The following is an 18,825-nucleotide window of genomic DNA, read 5'->3' as shown; positions in this document are numbered from 1 at the left end:
ATTAATCGGCTTGCAGTTATTCATTTTTCCCACACCTTCTAGCCCAAATTTGCTGTGACACCCTACCGTGTTCAAAGGAGTGTCTCACGAGCAATGAAAAAAAGACAGGGTGTCTTTAGAATATTAGTCTGCAGCTGGTTTAGTTAAACCTCTCCCCACCCACGCTATACTACATTGATTAATTTGTAAAGAAATGGCTAAATGAAGATATTAATTATTTGTATTTGGTGCATATGCCCTCATGAACACCATTATATTTTAATTCACTTTTTAACAAGTAAGCCGATATTATTTTTTAATGATTTCCCATCTGGCATGCATGCTAATAAAGAAAATAAATCTACTAATTTATGCCATATCAAATTTAACCTTTTTTGGGGTACTTTCTAATTACATAGTTCTGGAGGAAATCAAACTGGAAAAGCTAGGTTTAATCTTCTTGCCTTTTAGTTCTCATACACAACCATTTAGTGAGAGAGAGAAATGAAACACTAGTTTTTAGAGTGTTAACAATATGAGGTCAGTTATCTCTCTATTATTTGTCTTTATTTTCAATCAGGCTTATGTAAAACCTGAATACAGCAAGGTAAACTGGTTATCCTGCAAAATATTTCAGGGCCATCCAAATCCTCAGAGAATTCAGTTATGTTCTGTGTCATTTTGATGGGGTGGATTACGATCAGTTTTTTTTGAAATTCTGTGAATCACATGTATGTATGGTAATTCCCTATTTACTTATTTACTTCACATGATACAAGCATGTGGGCTCAAGAGATTATACATATACACATACATGAGGCATTAACGCTTCTAGGTGCTAAATCTGTATGAGTCAATTTGTTTCAATTTGGGGAATAATTTTCTTGATTCAAATTGTGCATATTATGTATCTATGCACAGTTGTGCATGTTGTTAATAAATGAAATTAGCAAGAAAAATTAAATATAAAGATTTGGATATTAAAGAATTTTCACATATTTTTCAACATACAGTTGAAAGTTTTCAACAAAAATTATATTGCGATATAATGAAAAACGTTATGCATAGGCTTTCTTAGATGTCTCAGAATGAAAACCTTACTGCCATTTAGGGAGGTTGTGGATTGTCTGGAGGAGACCACGTTCTTAGTGCAGCATTTGAGTGAGTCACTGATTTAACTCACTGACGATGTGAAACTTTGGGAGGTGAGACACTTCAGGGGAAGCACAGTTGGTCAGTCTCCACTTTGAGCCCATGGTTCTTGGGCCTCGTACGAGGGACACCGGTTCTGGAAGGCTTTTTTCTCCCTCATCATTACTTACCCTTATTCTGTGTTTCCCTCTTTCATAAACAGCTTGTGCTCCCCATCTCGCTCTTCCATTTAAGGGAATATTTACATTGCCGCCACATCCTTATCAGTGGGGAGAATGCAGTGTTTTCTCCATTCTCCCTGGACAAGTGCTTAATCCTTGTATTTCTAGACTCAAAGACAGTTCATTCCCCTGCATTCAATTCTGTGCCCTGGTTTAATATCCTTTTACCTGGGTGCTGCCAGTGCTGAATTGAATCTAAGGGCTACAATCAGAAACACATTTCCTTGCACCAAACTATTGTTATTGCCTCTAAAATTTATTTGAAAGTGTTGTTATTGTTCAGTTTCTCAGATGTGTCTCTTTGTGACCCCATGAACTGCAGCATGCCAGGCTTCCCTGTCCTTCACCGTCTTCTGGAGCTTGCTCAAACTCATGTCCATTGCATCAGTGATTCCATCCAACCATCTCATCCTCTGTCGTCCCCTTCTCCTCCCGCCTTCTGTCTTTCCCAGCATCAGGGTCTTTTCCGATGAGCTGGCTCTTCACATTAGGTGGCCAAGTATCCGAGCTTCAGCCTCAGCATTTGAAAGTGTAGCGAATCTTTAAGATAATGGAAAGAAAATGGAATTGCCTGCCAAATGATGTCCTGTTTCTTGCTTACTATCCTCATGACTTTAAGCAATTTTCTTAAGTTTTCCAAGTCATTGGTAAAACGTCAGTGACAGGACGCCTGAGAGAGTTGGCAGGGGAACCACACAGACTAATGAACATGAAAATACATCCTGCAAATCACAGTGCAACAGAGCTATGTCTATTCTTACATGTATGACAAAAGTAGGTTTAAAAAATAATCAGCTATCTAGAAATAATTCTGCAATAACCTAAATGGGAAAATAACTTTAAAGAGAGTAGATACATGTATATGTATAATTGGCTCACTTTTCTATCACCTGAAATTAACACCACATTGTAAATCAACTATACTCCAATATAAAATACATTTTTAAAAATAAAAATAATATGTTGTGATTCAACTATACTTCAATAAAATTTTTAAAAGAGTTTAAAAATAAAGAATAAATAAAAACAATACTCATCACTCACTCAAGAAACCTGCAATCTTTGTATAACAGCATTGTCCTAGAAAGAATGTAATATATATCTAGGTTTTTCCCAGAAAATAAACCTAGTCGTATTCAAGTACTTCAAATATATATTTGCGTCCTTTTGCTATTAATGCTCTTTGTGTATAAAAGTCTTATCATTATTTCTTTTTAAATTTAAAATAATATATTCTTTGCAACCAATTAAATTGAACTGAGTAGCAGATTATTTTTTTTAAAGATTTCTAAATGGATATTCTGTAATGACTCATCCAAGAAAATATGTTTTCTATTCAGAAGTCTGCACTTCTATTTTATTCTTTAGTCAACCACATAATTAACCATATAGCCTTAAAAATGTTTGCTGTATCAATCAACCAAAGGCCAACCAGTCATTTCTTCATTCCTCCATTTAGGGGAGTGCCCAGGTACGTGGGTGGTGGCAGTGGGCTTTCCATAAAATTTGTGATGGAAGCCGGTGTTTGGTTAGTAAATACACAAGACATTTTTTCCTTCAGTTTGATAATGAACTTATTGATTCAGCTTAGCCTGTGTTTTGGAAACCGAAGCTCACTGAAGGGCTTGGTAAGCAACTCTTTGGGTTTCTCCCTCATAAGACGGCAATCTAAATGCCTAGCCTGAGCTTTCTTATAAAAACCATGAAGCTGAAATCTCTGCTTTATTTCAACAGCTGGTGGCCTAAGCTGTTAAATTGCTCTGCTAATGCACAAATCCAGGAGTTTAGAAAGTTAGAAAGGAAGAATGGAACGTTCACCTGTGGCTCTGACAGCTCACAGCACTGCCCTGAACTCCCAGCCCCATCCTGGTGGCCGTGTCTCGAGGCGCATCGGTGCTTCGTGTGAAGGCATTTTCACTCCGGTGAAAATCACCATGGGATTGTGCTCGACCTTCGTGAGAGGCTCAGCAGCTAGCTTCAGCCATTCATTCTGTAACGTAATTCTCAGTGTTAACAGGGGAAGTATTGTTCATAGTCTTATTCCTTGACAAAAATACAACTTCTTCATAAGTTAGATCATTCACAATAGTCTAGAACATTAATGCTTTCTTTTTGAGTCACCTAGAACCTCCTTCTAGAGCTGAGATATGACTGGTCCCTGTTAAGACATCAAAACCCAAAGCACACAATTAGAACTCATGAGACTTGGACCGGCACTTGCTCTTTCCCTAACTAGCTGTGCGGCTTAATCTGTGCTTTGGTTTCCTTGTCTGTGTGATCCTGGAGAGGTCACTTGACTTCTTTCTGCCTCAGTTTTCTCCTCTGTGAAAGGGGTTAACAGAAGTGCTTACCTGTTAGCATTGTGAGAAGAGGTCAATGATGCGATGGTTCTGAAGGTCCTGGAGCAGCACTGGGCTCATATTAAGAACATGTGTGTTATCTTATAATAATGTAATACTGACCTGCTTTGTCATAATTCCTGTATTATCTCATCTCACAGGCTACAATGAAAACCAGATGACTCGGTAAATTTTATACTAGTTTGTATTGCTACGTAGTCGATTACCACAAACGTATCATCTGAAAACGATGCCCATTCTTTGTCTCATAGCGTCCATAGGTCAGAAGTCCAGTTCTAGCCTAGCTGAAGTCTCTGCTCAGGGCCCCACAAGGTTGAAACTGAGGTGTCACCTTGTGTTCTTTCCTGTATCTCAGGATTCTCTTCCAGTCCCACGTGGCTGTTGAACACATGTCATTTCTTTACGGTTGTGGAACAACATCTATCGTTCCTTGGTAGATATCTAGGAGGGGTCTCTCCCAGCCACCAGACACTGCCCGCCATTCCCAGCCATGTAGTCTGTCCCAGAATGTGACAGTTACTTTCTTCCTCGCCAGGAAGAGCGTGCCTCCCTGCTTTCCAATTCCTTAACACCAGAGGAAGAAAACTCTGCTTTAAAGGGCCCACCTCATTAGGGTAGGCCACTCAGATCACCTCCCTTTAGCCCAAAATGTAATGTGATCTATCTCATCACGCTCAGAGGGTCCACCCTGCCTCGGGGAAGAGATGGGAGGTGGTGGTGGGTGAGGGGAGAGGAGTCAGGGGAGGGAAACAGATTTCTGCCTTCAAATGTGACAAGAAGTGAAAAGTAAAAGTGATATACAAATATGAAATGCACGTTATTGTAATTTCATTACTGTTATCATTACGATCATGATAACCAGTTTTTAACCTCATACAACACTATTCCACTTATTTTCAAGGGCTTAAGTTAGCTGTAAAGAGTGCTCTAATTCATTTTGAAATGATGTGGTTCGTGACTCCTGACTTTCCTATTCTTTTTAGGGCGTTCATGTCCCACGTTCTACCCTCTGAGCTTTGTCCCTAAATCATGACACTCCCCATGAAGTCACTCCTCAGAGAAATGCACTTCTGTTGGAGTCACCAGTTTATAGAGCTCAGCCCTCATCGCATTTACAGGGACACAGCAATCCTGAAATTCCCCGTAGATTAGTTGTACTTAACCAGCAACCTAAATGTCCATCCACAGATGAACGGATAAAGAAGGTGTGTTACATAGATAGAGTGGGATACTACTCAGCCATAAAAAGGAAGGGAATAATGCCATTTGAAGCAACAAGGATGCACCTAGAGAGTGTCGTACTAAGTGAACTAAGTCAGACAGAGAACACAGAAAGCATATGTTATCACTTAAATGTGAATCTAAAATCTGACACAAATGAACTTACTTACAAAACAAACAGGCTCACAGACTTGAAAAAAAAAAAAAAAACTTATGGTTCCCAGAGGGGAAAGTGGTGGGAGATAAAGCAGGAGTTCGGGACTAACATATACACACTGCTATATATAAGATGAGCTTGCCGGGAGAAATATCAATAACCTCAGATATGCAGATGACACCACCCTTATGGCAGAAAGTGAAGAGGAACTCAAAAGCCTCTTGATGAAAGTGAAAGTGGAGAGTGAAAAGGTTGGCTTAAAGCTCAACATTCAGAAAACGAAGATCATGGCATCCGGTCCCATCACTTCATGGGAAATAGATGGGGAAACAGTGGAAATAATGTCAGACTTTATTTTTCTGGGCTCCAAAATCACTGCAGATGGTGACTGCAGCCATGAAATTAAAAGATGCTTACTCCTTGGAAGGAAAGTTATGACCAACCTAGATAGCATATTCAAAAGCAGACATTACTTTGCCAACAAAGGTTCGTCTAGTCAAGGCTATGGTTTTTCCTGTGGTCATGTATGGATGTGAGAGTTGGACTGTGAAGAAGGCTGAGCGCCGAAGAATTGATGCTTTTGAACTGTGGTGTTGGAGAAGACTCTTGAGAGTCCCTTGGACTGCAAGGAGATGCAACCAGTCCATTCTGAAGGAGATCAGCCCTGGGATTTCTTTGGAAGGAATGATGCTAAAGCTGAAACTCCAGTACTTTGGCCACCTCATGCGAAGAGTTGACTCATTGGAAAAGACTCTGATGCTGGGAGGATTGGGGGCAAGAGGAGAAGGGGACGACAGAGGATGAGATGGCTGGATGGCATCACTGACTCGATGGACGTGAGTCTCAGTGAACTCTGGGAGTTGGTGATGGACAGAGAAGCCTGGCGTGCTGCCATTCATGGGGTCACAAAGAGTTGGACATGACTGAGCAACTGATCTGATCTGATCTGATCTGATGTGACAGACAGAGAAGTTTATTCACAGGCAGCCTGACTGAGCTCCAGACGACGCACATGGCTATGCATTTGTCCTTTGACCAACACTCACAAGGATATCGTATCAAAAGTTTGAAAAATAGTAAAATACAAGTATAAAATAAATACAAATATAAAATAAAAATAAAAATTCAATATATTAAAAGAGTGACATAAGGAAAGATTGACAAATGATTGCATCTTCCCTGTAAATGAAATAGGGATTTTAACCTAGAAATCCAAACAAGAATTTTCTGGTATTTTGTGAATACAAGCACCTTTAGGGAAGGGATGAATTTCATATCCATACAGAGATTACTAAAGCTTTTGTATGCACAATAGTGTACTATTGGGGAAAAAAAGAATACAGACTACAGACTATACCTGTGTTCAAAACTGTCTCTGCCGCTGTTTCCAGGATGATCACAGATGAGTTACTTTTCCCACTGAGACGTGGTTTCTGCCTTTTTAATACTGTCTACTATGCACTGTCTACTGTTTTAATACTGCCTACTGGGAGGTGTTCTAGGGAGGAAGGGAAACAACCGATACCAAGGTCTTAGGACAATGTCTATACGCAGGGAGAATTCATTTAGTATGTGTTGCCTATTGTTCTTCTTATTATTTATTTATTTTGAATTTTAACATGTGGCCCAAAGTCTGCAATGCATGAAGTGCTCAAAAAATACTTTCTTCACCCTTCTCCAATACTTGTTTTTTGAGTTGAACTGGATCTGTCAAAAAGAGTGTTTTGGATGTTGTCAGTCTGAAATAACTTAAGAGGTGGCTGTTCGTTGAATTTAACACGATGGCCTTCCTCCCTTCCTCCTTCCCGCCCACCTGGCTGTCTTCCTTCCATCTTCTCTTCCTTCCGGTCCTTCCTTCTCCTCCCTGTCTTTCTCCTAACTTCTCTCTCTATTCTTTTTTCTCAATCAGATATTATTTTAAATTTTCGAACAACCTATGTCAGCAAGTCTGGCCAAGTCATCTTTGAAGCAAGATCCATCTGCATCCACTACGTCACCACCTGGTTCATCATTGACCTAATCGCTGCCCTGCCGTTTGACCTCCTATATGCCTTCAACGTCACAGTGGTGAGTCCTTGTAAACACGCTGGATGGAGCAAAGCTCTAAATGATAAAATGACCAGCAGAAATCAAGCATTCTCTTGAATTTTTATTGATAATAACTGACACTCTTGAAAGCATTCAGTGCTCCCTGCTAACTCAATGCTCCCTGCTAACTCAGTGCTCCTGCTAACTCAGTGCTCCCTGCTAACTCAGTGCTCCCTGCTAACTCAGTGCTCCCTGCTAACTCAGTGCTCCTGCTAACGCAGTGCTCCCTGCTAACTCAGTGCTCCCTGCTAACTCAGTGCTCCCTGCTAAACAGACTTTCAAGAAGGAATATTACCATTTTGGGACCAGTCATGCAATTTGCTGCTCGAGTAACCAATTTAGCAGGCAAAACTTTACCAAGCATCTGTGCAAATTAAACACTGACAAGCCCTCCCAAAGGAAATTATATTCTCTATCAAGAATTTAAAAACATAGTTTTCAATATTAAACAAAGTGATCAATATTTCAAGTACAGTCATTACTTACTTCATAATGAAGACTGAACGGTACTCCTGACTATTTAGTACAAATCTGTGCATTTGTTAATTGCCTGCATAATAGTATTTTTCTTTTCTTTTTCTTTCCATATATATATATTTTTTTTTTTTTTTTTTAAGTTGGGAAGTTGAGAGTGTCAACATTGCTAAGAGGTTTATAACTCAACTGAAAGGAAAGCTCTGGGGGAAATCTAGTATATAATATCAATCAGTGTTAAACTAAATTGCTATCTGAAGTTTTTAAAGTGCTTTTCAAGACTGAATTTGACTAGATAAGTATACTGTAATGAAAGTATAATGACTTAAAACAAGGCTTCTGCAAGACTGCCAAAAAATATCCCAAAGAAATATATAATGCATAAAATGATAAGAAAATTTTTCCAAATTATCCTGGAGAATTGTTAAATAAGTGGTGTCTCATAGACTTTGCTGTAAATCAACTTGCTACTTTGTTTCTAAATACTACTAATAATTTATATATTCCATTTTTCTTTGGGTACTGAAAAAATAACATAAACTTAAAAATATATATTATATAATATAAAGTATTGAATATATATAAAATAAAATACATAAGATGTTAGATATGATTAAAAGTTTCATTGCCTAAAATTAACGTGGGTAAAGAATTTAAGACGTCTAATTCTCATAATTTGATGAATTTTAAATGCTTGTACACTTTTGCTGTGCTTTTCTATCTTTTTTCATTTTCACTTGTGAAATAGAGAGCATGAATTCTTTATAAAGGTGAAGTTATAGATCAAATCTATGTCAGAAAGTAAGAAAAGAAGGAAGGAAGGACTCTCTCTTATCAGTGATATTTTTTTCTGCTTTTCAGAGGGCTGAGCATATAATCATTTAACAAACTGGCTTATAAGTTTGTTATTCCTCCCAATAAATTAGTCAGTATCAAATATTCTATTTGAATAGAAAAGCTTGTTTAAAATATTATATTTATTTCCCAGGAGAGCATAAGTTATGGGAAAAAGTCTGTAAGTTATACTTCTGTTACACTACACAGACTTAACAAAACAAAAGCAGGAACAAACAAACAGGTAAACAAAAGTGCTGATTTTCCAGACTGAAAACGCATCCAGTTAGTGCGTCTCCACAGGTGACAGCCATCAAAAACGCAAGACAGATTTTAGTTTTGGCTGTGTCCACACTTGCTGAAGGCAAACGTTTTATGCACAGCTTACATATTCATTCATTAAAACTCACTATGTATAAGTCACCACGAGAGGCACGACAGATAAAATTATGAACGAGTCATAGAAAGTATGACAGAGTGAAGAAGGCAAATGTATGAATTCAAGTTTTGTCGCTTACCCTCTGAGTGACTTCCTGGGGGAGTTAATGTCAAAATAGGCCCCAAACCATAAAAATTCCTGCAGGGTTTCTGAGCAGCCTTAAAAAGGCAATCTTTCTGTAAAATACCTTGCCAAGTGTCTCACACCTAGAAAGACCTCAGCACATGTTAACGAGTTTTTTGCTTTCTTTAAGTTGATAGCCAGGCGATGGCTATGTCCAGCTGGTAATGGGAAACTTCTAATTCACAGGAGTTTTCAATGAAGGCGTTCCTCATCATCTTGTAGCTATCTACAAGGTGCTGGTAATTCTCATCAGTGACAAATTTACAGCAGCAGCCCAAGAATGAGAGGAATCCTTTCTCTTTTTCAGATTATATATTTCCATCTAAATCAAATATGCCTCTTTCTTGCACCATTCATCAAGAGCCCAGATTCATGTTTTACAGCAGGAAGTTGACTCCAATAGGAATACATATAATTTTCTTAAACTGCCAGCAAAATCCCTGGGGCTGCCTCTTCCTGGGCTCCCAGGCTCATATCTCTTTTCATGTCATTTTGCAAATGGCTGTTGTTCTTGTGGAAGGGCAGCTCCACATTCGTCCCTCAAACATCCCTTTTCAGAGAAAATGGGGAGCTTGCGTGCATCCATACTCTATGTTCAAGATGGTGTGTTCGTCTGCTCAGGCAGCTGTAGCAAAATAACATAAACTGCCCAGCTTCAACAACGGGAATTTATTTCTTGCAGCCCTGACAGCTGGGAAGTCTCAGATCAAGGTGTTCGCCAGTTTGGTTCTTGGTGAGAGCTCCTTCAGGCTTGTAGAAGGCTGTGTCCTCCTGTGGCCCCCAGACAGGGAGCAGAGGGAAGGAGACTGGAGGGGGTGGGGAGCAAGAGAGAGGGGGCCCTGGTCCCTTCCTACAGAGACGTTAATCCCATCTTGAGGACCCCACCGTCATGACCTCGTGCAAACCTAACAAACCTCATGTAAACCTCCCAAAGACCCCATCTCTAAATACTGTCACACTGAGGCTTAGGGTTTCAGGATATGAAATTTGCAGGGACACAGTTCAGTCCACAGTAGATGGTTATCCCCCATCTGAGACTTCTGCTCCAGCTTTCACTTTATGTACAAAATTGTCATCTATCTATCAGATTCACCTACCTGTTAAATAACCTCATGCCTAGTAATTCCTCTAAGCCGCAAAGCAGAGACTGCATCTGGCTTATAATCGGCTGGAGAAGAGAGAGACGAGAAGTGGGTGGAAGGAGAAGAAAGTAAACTCAACCTAGAAAGCTGACAAAATGGGATAAAAGACCACAGCTACCTGGCGAGTTCCTCTATTACATGACCTTAGGACTTTTTTTTTTTAAGCTGTACCTCATTGCTTGTGGGATCTTAAATTCCCTGCCCAGTGATAGAACCCGGGCCCCCTACAGTGGAGAAGTGGAATCTTAAACCACTGGATCTCCCGGGAATTTCCATCCTTCCGATGTTTTTATATTCCAATATAGAATAATTCCCAAGATCACAACTGAACGCGCTTTTATTGATTACCTATTGTTACAGTAAGCCTGTGGTGTTTTGTATCTTCACATAACCACTTATCCATTCATTCATTTAACAGAAATGTGTCAGGCACTTTTCTAAGTACAGTTTTTCTTGGAGATATGGGAAGATGGCTGGAAGAGGAAGAAATTGGAAATCAATCGAGTCCAAATAATTACAAAGGCAAACTCTCCAAACTTGCTGGCCTTGTTTATGATTCTGCCTATAAAGCAAAATTATTCTCAGGTGTAATCATACCAACCACCTGCTGGCCCTTTATTTATGGTTCACCCCTCAAATTAGAATAGATCAAGGAATTCGTCAAACTCTGTTTGCACATGAGTTAATATATTATCTGACTTCTCCTTTCTCTCGGAAGGTGTGAGAAGCGTGTAGATTAGTAACAGCATTGGGTCAAGACATTGGCCTTTCTGGTGGACTCCAGGGTGGGCATTTTTCAGTTGAGCCCTAAAGTCAGGAAAATAACCCCTTAACTATAAGAATTTTTTTTTTTTTAGTTCATACGAAGGCAGAATCTAGGAGATTTTTCCAAAATGTTGTTCCATTTGCTTTTGGTTCCCTAGGCATGTTAGTTTAGCAGAGAGCTCAGAATGTCTGTGCTTCGGGCAAACGTTTTCTCTATTAGGAACGTTAAAAAGAAGAGAGCAAACACGTGAGGCAGGCAGCGCTGCTGATATTTGTGAGAGGATCTTACTCAGGTTTTTAGGTCTCGTTATTTAAAAACGAGAAGCCCAAGTTACCGCGTTACCACTCCAGTGATTGACTTCAGTCTGCACAGTTTTCTGGTGAAGCGGCTCCCTTCCATGAGGAGGGGAAGCGGAATGAGAGGAGCTTCAGTCCGAGTCCCATCCCGAGTTTCAGCTCTGTATCAGAATTCTAGAAAGTTACGTTCAGTCCCATAAGTAGGGGGGAAAGATGGGCCTTAAGGAAGATAAGCACTCACTCAGAGACATCAAATGGCCCTCCCAGTCTTTATCTTACCAGCTTCCGGTGCCATACGTCAAGAAAAGACAGAACCGGTCCCAGCGGAGCGCTCGGCGCTGCGTGCGCGGCGCCAGGCGGCCCCAGGCCCCCGCGCGGCCCCTGCGCCCCCTGCGCGGCCGCCGGCTGAGCGCTGTCGCCCTTCCAGGTCTCCCTGGTGCACCTCCTGAAGACCGTCCGGCTGCTGCGCCTCCTGCGCCTGCTGCAGAAGCTGGACCGCTACTCGCAGCACAGCACGATCGTCCTGACCCTGCTCATGTCCATGTTTGCCCTGCTGGCGCACTGGATGGCGTGCATCTGGTACGTCATTGGAAAAATGGAGAGGGAAGACAACAGCCTTCTGAAGTGGGAAGTGGGTAAGGCCTTGCTTTTGTCACGTTTTCCATTTTTAAGTGAAAAGGAAGCCTGTCTAGAATTTGGGGAAGGTGAAAGATAAGCCTATAAATATTGACATGTGTATTCTGACTGTGAGTTAGTCTCATTTTGCGGAGATGTGTGGAGAGGGACCATGATACAAGTGATCGCTTTTGAGTGAGTTTTCTGAACAGCCTTGCGTTTTTCTCAAAGAACAATGGGTTAAGGTCTCAATGGTGAACTTTTAAAAATGACCAGCATGTGCATAGAAATGTTTAGATCTGAAGTCAGGAGTGATATTATCTTGAAAAATCTGGTGGAGGGCTAGTAACGGTAAACCTGGCCAGTAACTACAATATTTTTAAATCATAAGAAAATGATCATTTGTATCTGAAATGGCAAGTTAATAATAGAAAAATTTTACTATTTTCTCCTTTTTTTAAAAAAGAGAAAGAACACTATCATACTGTCCATATTTAGTATACTTTGAGAACTTGCAATGATAAAGAAGACGGGATATTTACAAATATAATTTGTAAAATTTTATGTCCCCATAATCCATGGGAATTTAAGGGAGTTGTTCCAAGTGTTACATAATTCTGCATAAATGAATCTGAAATGTTCTGCACATGTGCATATTTTTAAACTTATATCAACCACAAGGACTTTATAGAAAATGAAAATTCTGAAGGCTATAACCCTCTATTTTAAAATATCTGTGTCCTTCTCACAGTCTTTCTTTTTAGAGAATTGTCACAGTACCTTATGTAGGGTATTTTTTCTTCCTAATCTGACATTTAATCAGAGAATCTGTTCCTTGGCTAGCTAGAAAATCCTTCATTTATCTTCTCCAAAAATCAATCTTGGACTTTTGAAAGAAGCTCAGATCTTTGCACAGAGATAAAGCTGCAAGAGATTCCCAAGGAGAAAAAAAAAAAAAAGCTCTAAGTTCTTGTATGAGCACTTAGTGGCAGAGAGCATTTAGACTATCCCTGAGTGGACTCTCGTAAGTGCCAGTCTTCACCACAGGGCATATGCAAAGCCTTCAGAGGGCATCTTTGGAGAATGAGCTGGAGAACTTAAGAGAGCAAGTTCAAGGGAGTGAATCTCCTGTCTGCTGCTGCTGCTGCTAAGTCACTTCAGTCATGTCCAACTCTGTGCGACCCCATAGACAGCAGCCCACCAGGCTCTGGAAGAACACTGGAGTGGGTTGCCATTTCCTTCTGCACTGAATCTGTCTAGGTTCTTAAAAATGTTCCTACACGTCTCAGTTTTGTCCTGGAGCTACACAAAGAAACTGATGCATCCAATAATTTTCATCTCAGAATCATGTTCTTATGTTCCTTATCACAACATTGTTCTATACTTTACTGTAGACATCCATTCTCAGAAATGAAGTAAAAAAGAGCAATAAAGTCATACAATGGAGGCTAAAAATCCTACATAAAGAGAATATGAGCTGGAAGAGAGAGAGGGAGAAAAAGAGGGGGACAGAGAGATGGCGAAAGAAGACTTGACTAAAAGGATCAAAGTCTGGGTTGTACTTGGATTAAAACGTTTCCTGTCCTTCAATATTGTTTCCTTCTTTATAAGTTTGTCCAGAATGCTTCTTCATCGCAGACTCTAGCGTGGTCCTAATGTTGTCCAGTGAATTACAGCACTAAATCTCTGCCTTTGTTGTGAATCCATATTAATTCTGATTTGTGGTCAGTTACCTGGTTGCCTTTTGGACCTGACCTAATTTCCCTCACCTATGCACTCATATTAATTCGCAAGGTTAGTCTAGTCTGAGAGTCTCCAGACAAGGAAATTCAGCTTATGCACACTCCCAAATTCAGCTGTAGGAGGAAAACTTTGTGTTTCATTTCCAATGTACCAGTCCTGCTGCAGACTGACTAATCAGCTTAATGTTTTTCTTCCAACAAATATGCAGAAATATTTATTTTCCAAGAAAGAAGGAGCCACCCCCTTGAACTGCTTCTGCATTGCCCCCTACCACACCTACTCTTGGTCAGGGTATTACGGCTCAGTGTCATGATGGGGCCTTATAAGCTGAAAGTCAGTTCATAAAGAGAGTGTTGGCAAAACGCAGCGATGGGAAAACCCTGGGCTGAGGGCAGTGGGTCTCTCCTTTCATCACGACTCCAGCATCCATCAACCGCGAGCTTTGTCGTGATTTTGTTCACCTGCCTGGGCCTGTTTCCTCATCTATAACATGAGAAAACACGCTAATAACTTAAAAGGCTATTTCAGGTTCCACGATTTATGACTTTAATGGAAGAACAAATTCAGTTTTGTGTACTTAATATATCTATTTCCTATTACAGTTCAGCGCCCATATTAACCCCAGAAGCAGCCATCCAATGTCAACAACTTTGAGGGATGTGTCAGGGAGGGCGACTTCTGATGACAGCAGGTCAAGGAAATGATACGTTTCTCTAAGTTACGATTTAAAAAATAACAGAGCATTTATCTGTAGAGAATTAGATTTCCCGTCCAAACACCTCTTGAGATGTGGTCAGGAAGGTAGTATGTTAATTATGTCTGTCAATATTGGGTTTTATAAGCTTGGCTACAAGGACTTTCCCTTCTCCTAAAATTACTTGGATCGTTTGTTCCTTTGGAACATTTTCCAGCTGAGATTTGGACACAAATTAAATAATTATGACCTCTCCTACCTAATTTTATAATGAAGCAGCTGAGAGTCTAGGCTAATTTAGTTTTTACTATGTAATTTGTCCACTAATAATATGCTTTACCTTTTCTGATCCAATTACCATGAATCAGAAAATTCAACACACACATAAAACTTGATTAGAGAACACATTGTTCTTTATGTTTTGACTAATATCAGATGTAGAGAACAGATTCATCTTCCCAAGGAAGAAAATGGAACTTCCTTTCTCATCACTGTTAATTTCCTTGAAATAATTTTTTCCCTTTTGTCCTTGACAGGCATGCTTCCTGAAAGAGTTCCAATATTTTGCATCAGACCAAACCGAAGCTAACCTTTAAAAAATATTTTATAATGTCCCTTCTTTATAGTATATCTGTTTTTGTAAGGAAGAATTAATACTCCTAAGGTCAGTTCCGTCAGAGGCAAGTTATAAGCTGATTTGCCTGGTGTTCTGTGTTACTCCATATTTTTATGTGTTCCTGTACCATATTTTAAGGAATTTGAGGTTTGGCTTATTGTTTAGTGAAATTTTAGGCTGGTGAAAGGTGGTTGTTGAACTAAAAGACACTGGGATTCTTGGCCCCTGGAGGAGAAGAATTCAATCCGGGGCCAGAGATGAGGCTTGATCGCTCAGAGCTTTTGTGTAATAAAGTTTTATTAAAGTATAAAGGAGATAGAGAAAGCTTCTGAGATAGACATCAGAAGGGGGCAGAAAGAGTACCCCCTGCTAGTCTTCAGCTGGATGTTATATAGTCATTAGCAGTCTGTTAATGAAAGAAAGGAATGTCTTAAAACTCAGAATGGCACCAGGCCCCTCACCCATAAGATGCATTTTGGGATAATCTTGGCACCAAATGGTTCATCCTGGACCATAAAATGTTTAACTTGAATCTTGTAGAAGGGAAGATTACCATACAAATAATTTCATTAACATAGATTAGGGGAACAATATCTGAGTATAACATCCTGGTTTGTCAAGTAGGTTCTAAGCCATTAGGTGGAACTGACTTGAAGACAGAGTCTGGGGTAAATAGTATTTACCCTAGGTAAATAGTACATTAGCACCAGTTCAGTTCAGTTCAGTCGCTCAGTCCTGTCCGACTCTTTGCAACCCCATGAATCGCAGCACACCAGGCCTCCCTGTCCATCACCAACTCCCGGAGTTCATTCAGACTCACGTCCATCGAGTCAGTGATGCCATCCAGCCATCTCATCCTCTGTCATCCCCTTCTCCTCCTGCCCCCAATCCCTCCCAGCATCAGAGTCTTTTCCAATGAGTCAACTCTTCACATGACGTGGCCAAAGTATAGGAGTTTCAGCTTTAGCATCATTCCTACCAAAGAACACCCAGGACTGATCTCCCTTAGAAAGGACTGGTTGGATCTCCTTGCAATCCAAGGGACTCTCAAGAGTCTTCTCCAATACCACAGTTCAAAAGCATCAATTCTTTGACGCTCAGCTTTCTTCACAGTCCAACTCTCACATCCATACATGACCACAGGAAAAACCATAGCCTTGGCTAGACGGACCTTTGTTGCCAAAGTAATGTCTCTGCTTTTGAATATGCTATCTAGGTTGGTCATAACTTTCCTTCCAAGGAGTAAGCGTCTTTTAATTTCATGGCAGCAGTCACCATCTGCAGTGATTTTGGAGCCCAGAAAAATAAAGTCTGACACTGTTTCTGCTGTTTCCCCATCTATTTCCCATGAAGTGGTGGGACCGGATGCCATGATCTTCGTTTTCTGAATGTTGAGCTTTAAGCCAACTTTTTCACTCTCCACTTTCACTTTCATCAAGAGGCTTTTGAGTTCCTCTTCACTTTCTGCCATAAGGGTGGTGTCATCTGCGTATCTGAGGTTATTGATATTTCTCCCTGCAATCTTAATTCCAGCTTGTGCTTCTTTCAGCCCAGCGTTTCTCATGATGTACTCTGCATATAAGTTAAATAAGCAGGGTGACAGTATGCAGCCTTGAGGTACTCCTTTTCCTGTTTGGAACCAGTCTGTTGTTCCATGTCCAGTTCTGTTGCTTCCTTACCTGCATATCAGTTTCTCAGGAGGCAGGTCAGGTGGTCAGGTATTCCCATTTCTTGAAGAATTTTCCACAGTTTATTGTGATGCACACAGTCAAAGGCTTTGGCATAGTCAATAAAGCAGAAATAGATGTTTTTTTGGAACTCTCTTGCTTTTTCCATGATCCAGCGGATGTTGGCAATTTGATCTCTGGTTCCTCTGCCTTTTCTAAAACCAGCTTGAACATCAGGAAGTTCACGGTTCATGTATTGCTGAAGCCTGGCTTGGAGAATTTTGAGCATTACTTTACTAGAGTGTGAGATGAGTGCAATTGTGTGGTAATTTGAACATTCTTTGAGATCGTCTTTCTTTGGGATTGGAATGAAAACTGACCTTTTCCAGTCCTGTGGCCATTGTTGAGTTTTCCAAATTTGCTGGCATATTGAGTGCAGCACTTTCACAGCATCATCTTCCAGGATTTGAAATACCTCAACTGGAATTCCATCACCTCCACTAGCTTTGTTCGTAGTGATGCTTTCTAAGGCCTACTTGACTTCACATTCCAGGATGTCTGGCTCCAGGTCAGTGGACAAACATTTCCATAAGAAAAATGCATTTGTTATCTCAAGGTTTAAGAATAGTTAACTTCAGGTGAAACCAGGTGTCATTATGGCAACACAGTATTTTAAGAGAAACCTCCTTTTAAATTTATATAGAGAAGGAAAAAACATCCCTAGTTTGTTTCCTCTTGCCGCTTAAGAGAGATAAAAATGTCTGACACTTGCAGCCTATTTCCTCCGTTTGGAGACCCCTGGCCTTCCTGCCTGTTACCCTCTCACTGAGAAGGACCGTAGTCCAGCTCTTCGACTTTATGGTGAGAAATCCAGCTCCAGGTTCACAAACTCTTTCATGGAAGGGGCTTTTGTCAACTGTGCCCACCCCTGCTTCCTTACTGTGGTGTACGATTCCTGGTGTATGGAAATGTGTAAAAAGAGGTTTTGAACGAATCAACATTCACGGTCATTTCATTACTAAGTGACAATCAGGAGACAAGAGCCTGGACCCCTCACTCCTTGTGTTACTGTTTAGTCACCAGGGTGTCCGACTCTTCACGACCCTAGGGACCGCAGCCAGCCAGGCTCCCCGTCCTTGGGATTCTGGAATACTGAATAGTCCAAGAATACTGGAGGGCCTGACCCAGGAATAGAACCCGTGTCTCTTATGTCTCCTGCATCGACAGGCAGGTTCTTTACCGTGAGTGCCACCTGGGAAGCCCGTATAACTGATTCACTTAGGAACTGATGCAACATTAGAAAGCAACAATACTCCAATAAAAAGTTAATGTAAAGAATGGAATCCAGGGAAGAGGTGACATTTCTGTATTAGTGATGATTCTTGATTGCAAGCAGAGATAGAAAAGGAATTCGTTAGTAGGACATGCAGACTCAGAAACAGAAAGATGGAGAATAAGACTTGGGAGAAGAATATGAGCCAAGGCAGCCCCAGATGCCCCAGTGCAGGCGGCTCGGCTGCTGACATTTTGCAAAGATGGCCCGGATGTGTGCCTGCCTTTGTAGGTGCCGTGAGCGAGAGTCCTGACCTTCTGTTCATCTGGGATTCACAGTCCCTGAAAGCAGAATCTGATTGGCCGAGCTTCTATCAGATGCTCAGACACGACTGCCAGGCGAGGGGGGACCCCCACCAGTGACCTTACACTTTCGTGGTTAGAAGTGGGGCCCTCTGTCTTTCTATTACTATACACAGTGGAGAGGACCGCCTTCTCATAGGATTTTAGACAGCCCCCACTCAAAAAAAAAAAAAAAAAAAAGTCTTATACAATAACATCTTCACCTAATGCTCAAAAACACACTGTAACATTTATAAAAGCATTCAGTAAAATGCGTCTGTAAATGATCATACCCTTCTCAGACATCATAGGTCAGATGGAATTAGCTGAAAGCTGGGCGTGTGACAGCCCTCGCTGCATCCTCCTCCCTGTGTCAGTCTGTGCTGCTGTCCTAACAGTGGTACTTAGCAGGCTTTGCTTCCTCAGCGAGGCCGCACCATGGTCTATAGCTCTCTTTTGTAGCCACAATGCTACCTTGCGTTGTTTCGAAGTTATCTCTGTTTCTAAGGCTGTGACACACTGAACTTTAAATGATCTGCTTCAACGTTAGAGATGAGAGTATATTGTAATAGAGGGAAGCTTTTTTTTTTTAATCTTGTTAATCTTTTAATCCTTTGGCAGGAG

At 40.7% G+C, this 18,825-nt stretch overlaps 1 protein-coding gene across 1 annotated transcript in view; it reads left to right on the top strand.

The window, feature by feature from the left end:
* KCNH8 (potassium voltage-gated channel subfamily H member 8) overlaps positions 1–18,825 on the top strand; it is a 493,246-nt gene that overhangs the window by 318,035 nt on the left and 156,386 nt on the right. Inside the window, exons 6-7 of the mRNA XM_070388278.1 lie at positions 7,000–7,157; positions 11,680–11,887. Of these exons, the coding sequence (XP_070244379.1) occupies positions 7,000–7,157; positions 11,680–11,887 (366 nt within the window). The remainder of the gene's footprint in view (positions 1–6,999; positions 7,158–11,679; positions 11,888–18,825) is intronic.

This window comes from Bos mutus, chromosome 1 (genome assembly GCF_027580195.1).
Source record: "Bos mutus isolate GX-2022 chromosome 1, NWIPB_WYAK_1.1, whole genome shotgun sequence".
Lineage (NCBI taxonomy): Eukaryota > Metazoa > Chordata > Mammalia > Artiodactyla > Bovidae > Bos > Bos mutus.
Note: the sequence above shows the minus strand (reverse complement) of the source record. Positions and strands in the feature narration are given on the sequence as shown.